Raw genomic sequence first — 7,105 nt, 5'->3', positions numbered from 1 at the left:
CTTTTTACTACTATGATTACGTGCGACTGTATAATGTTACTCCTACCAATTGTACTATATATCGATCTGCCAGTGGGTGTACGATTCCAGCGCACCTCGAGAAAGAGAGCGTCCATGGGGTGTCGAAAACGGTTTCTGCATCCGTGCGCGGTTGCAGACGATTCGCTAACGTTACGATGCACCATTGCACGCGAGGGGTGGTGGATCGCGAACTGCCCCGTGCGCACGTGGCGTCTGTTGTGTGCCTGCCGATGTAAAGTTCAAAGCGGAACGGTGTAGAGAGAACGAGCCATTGAGAACGAGACTGCGTGCGTGCGAACGTTCAAAGCGATTCGCGATGGACGTGGAACGACTGAGAGAAGCGATCAAGCGTGTATCAGTTGTCGATCGAGCGAGGAACGGAGTCGATCGTGTTCTAGCACGGACGTCCGTTTCCGGCTCGATCGTAGGTCAGTTTCGAACAGGAAATATTCGAGAGAGGAGGAGAGGAAGACGTTTTCGTCTCGCAGCAGCGTTCGACGGACGTTTATCCTTAGAAAATGCGAACCTCGATTCTGTTCACGATTTTCGAACGTCCACCCTGCTGGCTGAGACGAGAGAGATCGCTTCCGCGCGAAGAAAAATGGATTCCTCTCGAGGGAACCAAAAGTCGCCACCCTGCAACGCGTAAAAAGCTTTCAGTGTATAAAATCGTTTGATAAGTTAGACACGGGAGATCCGTTGGCGCGAGAAAAACCGAGGATTCTCCTCGCTGCAATTTGTCCACGTTTTACGAGCCTCGAGTCGTGCGCGACAACGATCGATCGCGAGAGCTCGCGGAACGGGTAGCTGTAATTCAATTGAGTCGTCTTCTAGAAACCTTCGGTCGTTCATTGAAATCGATTTACATATCTCCCTCCCCGAACACACTGCGTACATATCAAAAAATGACGTTTTCATCGAGATGTGCCGCGTTCGTACAAATTAGAAATAGCGCCGCCGTGAACACGTCCGAGCGTAACGTCGAGAGAGAGAGAGAGAGAGAGAAAGAGAGAGAGAAACTCGATGGTTAACACGAGGAAAGCGAGAATCTTGAGAGATACGGAACCGCCAAACGACACGCGAGAGTTCAACCATCGAACGTTTCATCCGACGTCGGCGACGTCACTGCCGAACGAAAGCGTCTGCACGCGAACGTAGATCCCGAGTACAACTCAACGGAAACGCAGAACGTCGTATCGATCGATCGTAATGTTCCACGCGCTGTTCGAGACGCTCCGTCGTAGATCGTAAGCGCGCGCGTGTTGCAACGATTAATATCCAAACGCCATATCAATACATACTTGTCTACGCGTAATCACGTGTAACGAGGACTTAAAGAACGATCAGACCACGGGATGAGAGTGACGCGACGCTCGCGTTTTGAGATTATTTTGTCGATCGCCGATCGCGTATCCTCGACGAGGAGCGGGGCGCCTCTTCGCTCTTCACTCGACGAGACGGACGCGACAACGGTTTCGCTCGTCGCTCCCTCAACGAGATGTAAGAGGAGGATCGAGCGTGAATACGGTGTAACGTTTGCTGCAAGAGGGAGAGAGACTTGGGGTGGGCGCATCGTATGTTTAAACGTTAAACAGGAAGCAATAGACGGCTCCTTGATACGCGTGATCACGGTCGGGATTTGTCAAGGCGATTCGATAGTCATAGCAATTATTGTATAACGATAGTAATACTATATGTCAGATCGATCACGCGATCGAGCAGCCAAGGCGATTAAGAGCGAACTGGGTACTTTGAACCGCTTGGTAATTTCAGTGCTAAAGGAAAAAAAAATGAAAAAACAACAAAGATCACTAATTATATCCATAAATATCCTATATACCTAAAACCAAAAAAAAAAAGATAACCAAAGCATTGTAACCTTCTAGAGGCAAAGAAGAAATAGAGAAATACCTAATCTTGTATGGTTTAGTTCGACCACTGATTTGTCCGTGTGTGTTCGTTATTGAAATATGTTTCTTTAATAAAAAAATGCTTAAAAATCTAAATGCAACTATTCATTGTTCATCTGTGCCATTATGATTGTCACAGAAGAATTACATTTAATGCGATCACTGAGAGTGACGCTCTTTTTGCATGTGTAGTGAAATTAGATCTTCGAACGGTGAAAAGAGCTTGTAATAATTAAGTACATTGAAGATAACTTAAATTGTGATGCGTACCCCTTAGCATGATATCGTCGGAAAGACCGATCCCTTGAAAGCGTAACGCGTGGTTATACCCGACGCTAAAGTTACATGAACGTCTCTGAGTGATTACTTCCGGGAGTAACTTTCCTTCATCAAAATTCTTGAAAAGGTTTCATCTCGTAGATGATATTTGAACTTCTCCGCCTACGACTCGATGTTACCACCAGAACAGCGAGACCGCGTGCTCGCGAAAAGCACGGAGTTTTGATTGCGTTTTTGGACTGCAGTTTCCAACTTCGAATTGGTCTACGCGAAATTCCACATTTGCATGACTAACTTCTAAGTTCCAGATATAAGTTCGCTACTTGAAGGATAATTTATATTTTCATTGCACGCGTACGGCAATCAGACTTCAGTTCAAATTGCTTATTACCATCGAATAATAATTTTAACGATTCATCTGGAAACTCATAGTAAAAGTTTAACGAGACTTCGCACTCGATCGAATCTTTCTTGGCCACTAATACGTACTGCTCGACAGTTACTCGCTCAAACGATGATCCCCGTCCATTGTCATTGCGATTTAAATTTTTTAGAACCGCGTAATATGCTCCCAGTCGTGGCGCGCGCGCGATGATGGAGCGCATCTCTTGCGGCGAGTCGAGTACGAGCTGCTTTTGTGCCAGGTTGGCTAATTAATTCCACGTTGTGCTAATTTGCGACGATAACGGTACGCGCGGCCAGTATCGCGTAATTAGCACCGGAAGACAAAGAAACAGACGGAGGGATGCCGGGGTAAGTGAAACACAGCGGGACGTTATAAAATCCGTATACTTGCGTACTTCCTACATTTACAGATATCTATGCGTCGATAAATACAGACAAGATACTGTTGTGATAAAAGGAAGACTATTTTCTACGGTCGGTTATTATTTTTTATTGTTGGTGGGTTCTACAACGTGGATGAGGATTTTCACCTGCGTATCCAGGTACGCTCTCGTACAACTCAACACGATAGATTCGTGGTATCGCGGTTATTTAGATAAATAAATGTGTTTCTTTCATCTATTACTCGAATAAATAGTCTTCACACTGTTGTATGTATTAAGTGCAACTCGAGCGGTCAGTCATAAATTTGCGAATAAATATATTATTCGGTAGGTTTGTTTATTAAAATATTAGTTTTTCTCTTCTCTCTTACACGACACTCTTTAGGAGGAAAATATGATAGAAATTGAAATCATAGTATTCTTAGAATTAATGAAATAGTTTCTATAATGTGGTATGTAAGGTATGTGAAGCTTTGGTTTAAATTTCAGTTAACTATGTATATATATAGGTTTTCACTACACATATTATAAAACAATAGCTGTAGTTTCACGTAGTGTATTCCGAATAATACAAACATTCACATATTTTATGCATATCGCGAGCGTATATCGTTACTCGTCTCTAAACCGTCAGATACGATTCGTGAGGATGATGTCGCACACTTGGAATAAATTAAGTAGATATGATATCGATGCGAGTCGCGTTTTTTTTAAATAAATCACAGTGATCCTGGTGTTGATCACAACCGAAGGGTATTCGTTTTAATGTTCGTTCCCGGATATTCACGTCCTCGATGTGTCTTTCTTCCAATTACCCGGAGCTGGCAACTTCCGATTGCTACGGTCCATGGTGGTTCTACTTTTGAAGCATTTTCGACACGTCAGTCGCCAGAACGCAAGCCTGAAGTCGGCTGAGTAGAAGGCGTAGATGAATGGATTTATAGCCGAGTTGATCCATCCTAAAATTTAAAAAATTAAATTAACTTAAAGCAAGATTAAGAGATATGATAACGAGAAGTAAGAATGGCAACAATAGAACATTCGCAGTTCAATAATAAAACGTTTACAGTAAGAATAGAATTAATTCTGGACTTTATTATTGAGCATTACTACTGATGCGTGAATATAATCGCTTGATAAATGACAGACATCTTTTTTTTATTGCATAAAAATATTTATACGTCTTCTAGTACACCAATATTTTTAGAAAATCTGTAAAAACATACTAAAAAAAAAAAATATATATTGTTTAACAAAGTATTTCGTAGGTACCAGTAGATTTCAGTAGTAATGGTCAACCATTTCGTCGACTTTCACTGAATCGTACCAGAATTAATCTTTCACTGCAAATAACTCAGCAAATAATCACATCGGGTCAAAAGATGTCTCAACATTACCTAATTCACTCGCTTATCGATGCTCAATCGTTAAAAACGCACATCCTCTTTCATACACGATATTATAATTATATAATCCAATTAGCTCGATAACCGTTCTCCCTTTAGTTCCAATCAATCATGCGATAACGCGATTATCGCGAGTCACGATAATTACGCGATTATTCCACATCGTTTGATCGGTTCGTTGACGAAAATCGATGAATTATAAAACGACAGTCCGTGACACGGGCCAACGCCAAGAGCAGCTTTGATTATCGCGGCGAAGCACCGACGACGCTTACCCAGCCAAGTTAACGCTGGCATCAGGATATCTGGCGGGTCCACAGGCACGAAAGGGGTGGCCAAGTAGAGGATGAAAAACGGTAACCAACACGCTACGAACCCGCCTACGACCACCGCCAAAGTGCCAGCGGTTTTTGTCTCCCTAGCCACTCTGTTGATGCTGCTCTGCTGATGGCTGCGGACGATCCCGGACTTTTTCCTCGAGCTTGGGGGCTCCGCGTCGTCCGAGGCCCTGTCGCAGGTCACAGTGCTGGTCACGCATTCTGTTCTTCGTACCCTGATGCTTTTTGCTCGTTCGATCTGCGGGCAATTCGTGTCGGATAGAATGGGAGTTCGTAAGCTGAGAAAAGAGCGAGCGATTCGTTGAACTGAGAACATGTCGTAGTTTGTTTTATTATTATTATTTTTTTTTTTTTTGATTGATGGCCATTTCTTGACCATTGTAATTTCTAATTTAATTAGTTGAAATATCGAATTTGAAATGATTTATAAATATTTATATACAGGTTTTATGAAAGTAAATAAGACGTAAGAGTTTTGATACTCCTCTCAGGGGTAATGTCGAGTACGTCTGTACTCCTCTGTATTCACGAGTTTCGCATTACCCAGTGGAAAATCTGTCGAACGCCGTCGCTCTAACAGGTTTGTAAGCATTAGTATCAATAGATTCAAATTGCGAATCGATATCTCATTTACACGCGCCCGTCGGTCTTCTCGAGAGAGCTGAACCGCCGCGTTTGCTCCGTTCCTCTAACCAGAGCGTTTTTCGACGTGCTCTAACACTTTTCGAGACCCAACATTCTATCTTAAATGGCACTAATTACATTCCTTCGGACAGAGAAATTACTTAAACCATTCTTCCTCTTAAAATTACATAATCGATACAGTTATCAATAAATTGAATAATAAAACAAACGTGACGACAGATCATAGAATAAGAAAGAAGACTAAGATCGTCAACTTCGAATCCAATCGAGAAACGTAAAGGAATCGCGGTTTGAAAGACGCGCTTACCAAGACGTTCCGACGCGGTTGAACGTTCTCGCTCTCGGTCGCTTCGAGGTTTCTGTGCCGACTGGCAATCACGCAGGATATCCTCCCGTAAACGTAAAGCATCACCAGCAGCGGCAGAAAGAAGGAGCCCATTGCTGAGAATATCACGTACGAGGAGTCCATGTTGTACGAGCATTTTTTACTGTCGCGATTCGTTGCACGTGGAAAGCATCCGAGGAGCGGCGGGCTGGTGATAGCGCCAGCCAATACCCATACAGCGACGATCATCAGGCCGGCCAATCTTTTGCTCCGCCGTCGACGGCTGTATATCAGTGGTTGAGTTACGGCTAGGTATCTTGAATGAAAATTAACATCATTTGCGAGGCACTAAGGAACATCGTTTCTTCGGCTCTCGACCGATCTGATATTTTTAAAGCAGCTAAACATACATTTGTAGGTATTTTGTTCAAAGCAAGGGGAATTAGTGGTTTGATGGTGACTAGGTTTATGATGCGAATGTGACCCATAAAGGGGCTGAAAAACTGAGTCTGAGTGAAACGGTCATAAACCTGGTCACCGCAGTGAAAGCAAGAAAATTCCTATCGCGAGGTGAAGACCCTGATGAGGAAGGGGAGGATATGAGATAAGAAAAGGAATGTAGACTGAAGGTAGAATCAAATTTGAACAGGGATTTGAAAAGTAAGAAGTCATGTAATGATTGAGGCTGAGACTGTGTCTTCTTTTAAACTGTTCAACCCAAATTATACATTTCTTCCAAATATTCTAACACTTGTCTCTTTTAGGAATCCACGCGACTGTCCATCGTGAGTAGCATCGATGCATATATTGGTTCATCAAACAATTAAGAAGAAACAAGAATCATAGTTTCGAGCAAGCAGGAATTTTAAAAATCGCTATAGATTTTATTCAATTCTTATGTAAAATTTCTTTCAATTGTTCTAATTTCTATTTCTCCCTTGTAGGTCTGCAGGAGTGGTCATCAGGAGTGGCATCGATGCACATGCCACTACGCCAAGAAACAAAAATCACAGCTCCAAGCAATCAACAATACTTAAATTTGCTAAACATTTTATTCGACTCTTATCTAAAATTCTTTTAAATTATTCTAATCTCTATTTCTCCCTTGTAGTTGTCCGCAGGAGTGGTCATCAGGAGTGGCATCGATGCATATGCCACTACGCCAAGAAACAAAAATCACAGCTCCAAGCAATCAGCAATTTTTAAATCTGCTAAACATACTATCTGACTCTTATCTAAGGTTTCTTTCAAATGGTCCAGTGGCCTGGGCTCTTATCTAAAATTTCTATTCCTACCCCATAGGTAGGTCATACGATTAGGTCATCAGTGGCATCGATGCGTACTCGCACGCTGATTCGTCGAAGAATTTCTAATTTGCATCGACGCGACTACG

At 42.6% G+C, this 7,105-nt stretch overlaps 1 protein-coding gene across 3 annotated transcripts in view; it reads right to left on the bottom strand.

Moving 5' to 3' along the window:
- Positions 1-3,711: 3,711 nt before the first annotated feature.
- LOC143423536 (putative G-protein coupled receptor No18) overlaps positions 3,712-7,105 on the bottom strand; it is a 70,359-nt gene continuing 66,965 nt past the window's right edge. For all 3 annotated transcript variants that reach the window (XM_076894924.1, XM_076894926.1, XM_076894925.1), the window contains exons 5-7: positions 5,695-6,028; positions 4,680-4,980; positions 3,712-3,957 (exon numbers count right to left, since the gene is read on the bottom strand). In XM_076894924.1, coding sequence (XP_076751039.1) covers positions 3,782-3,957; positions 4,680-4,980; positions 5,695-6,028 — 811 coding nt within the window. In that variant the 3' untranslated portion in view covers positions 3,712-3,781. The remainder of the gene's footprint in view (positions 3,958-4,679; positions 4,981-5,694; positions 6,029-7,105) is intronic.

The sequence above is a fragment of the Xylocopa sonorina genome, chromosome 5, assembly GCF_050948175.1.
Source record: "Xylocopa sonorina isolate GNS202 chromosome 5, iyXylSono1_principal, whole genome shotgun sequence".
Lineage (NCBI taxonomy): Eukaryota > Metazoa > Arthropoda > Insecta > Hymenoptera > Apidae > Xylocopa > Xylocopa sonorina.
Note: the sequence above shows the minus strand (reverse complement) of the source record. Positions and strands in the feature narration are given on the sequence as shown.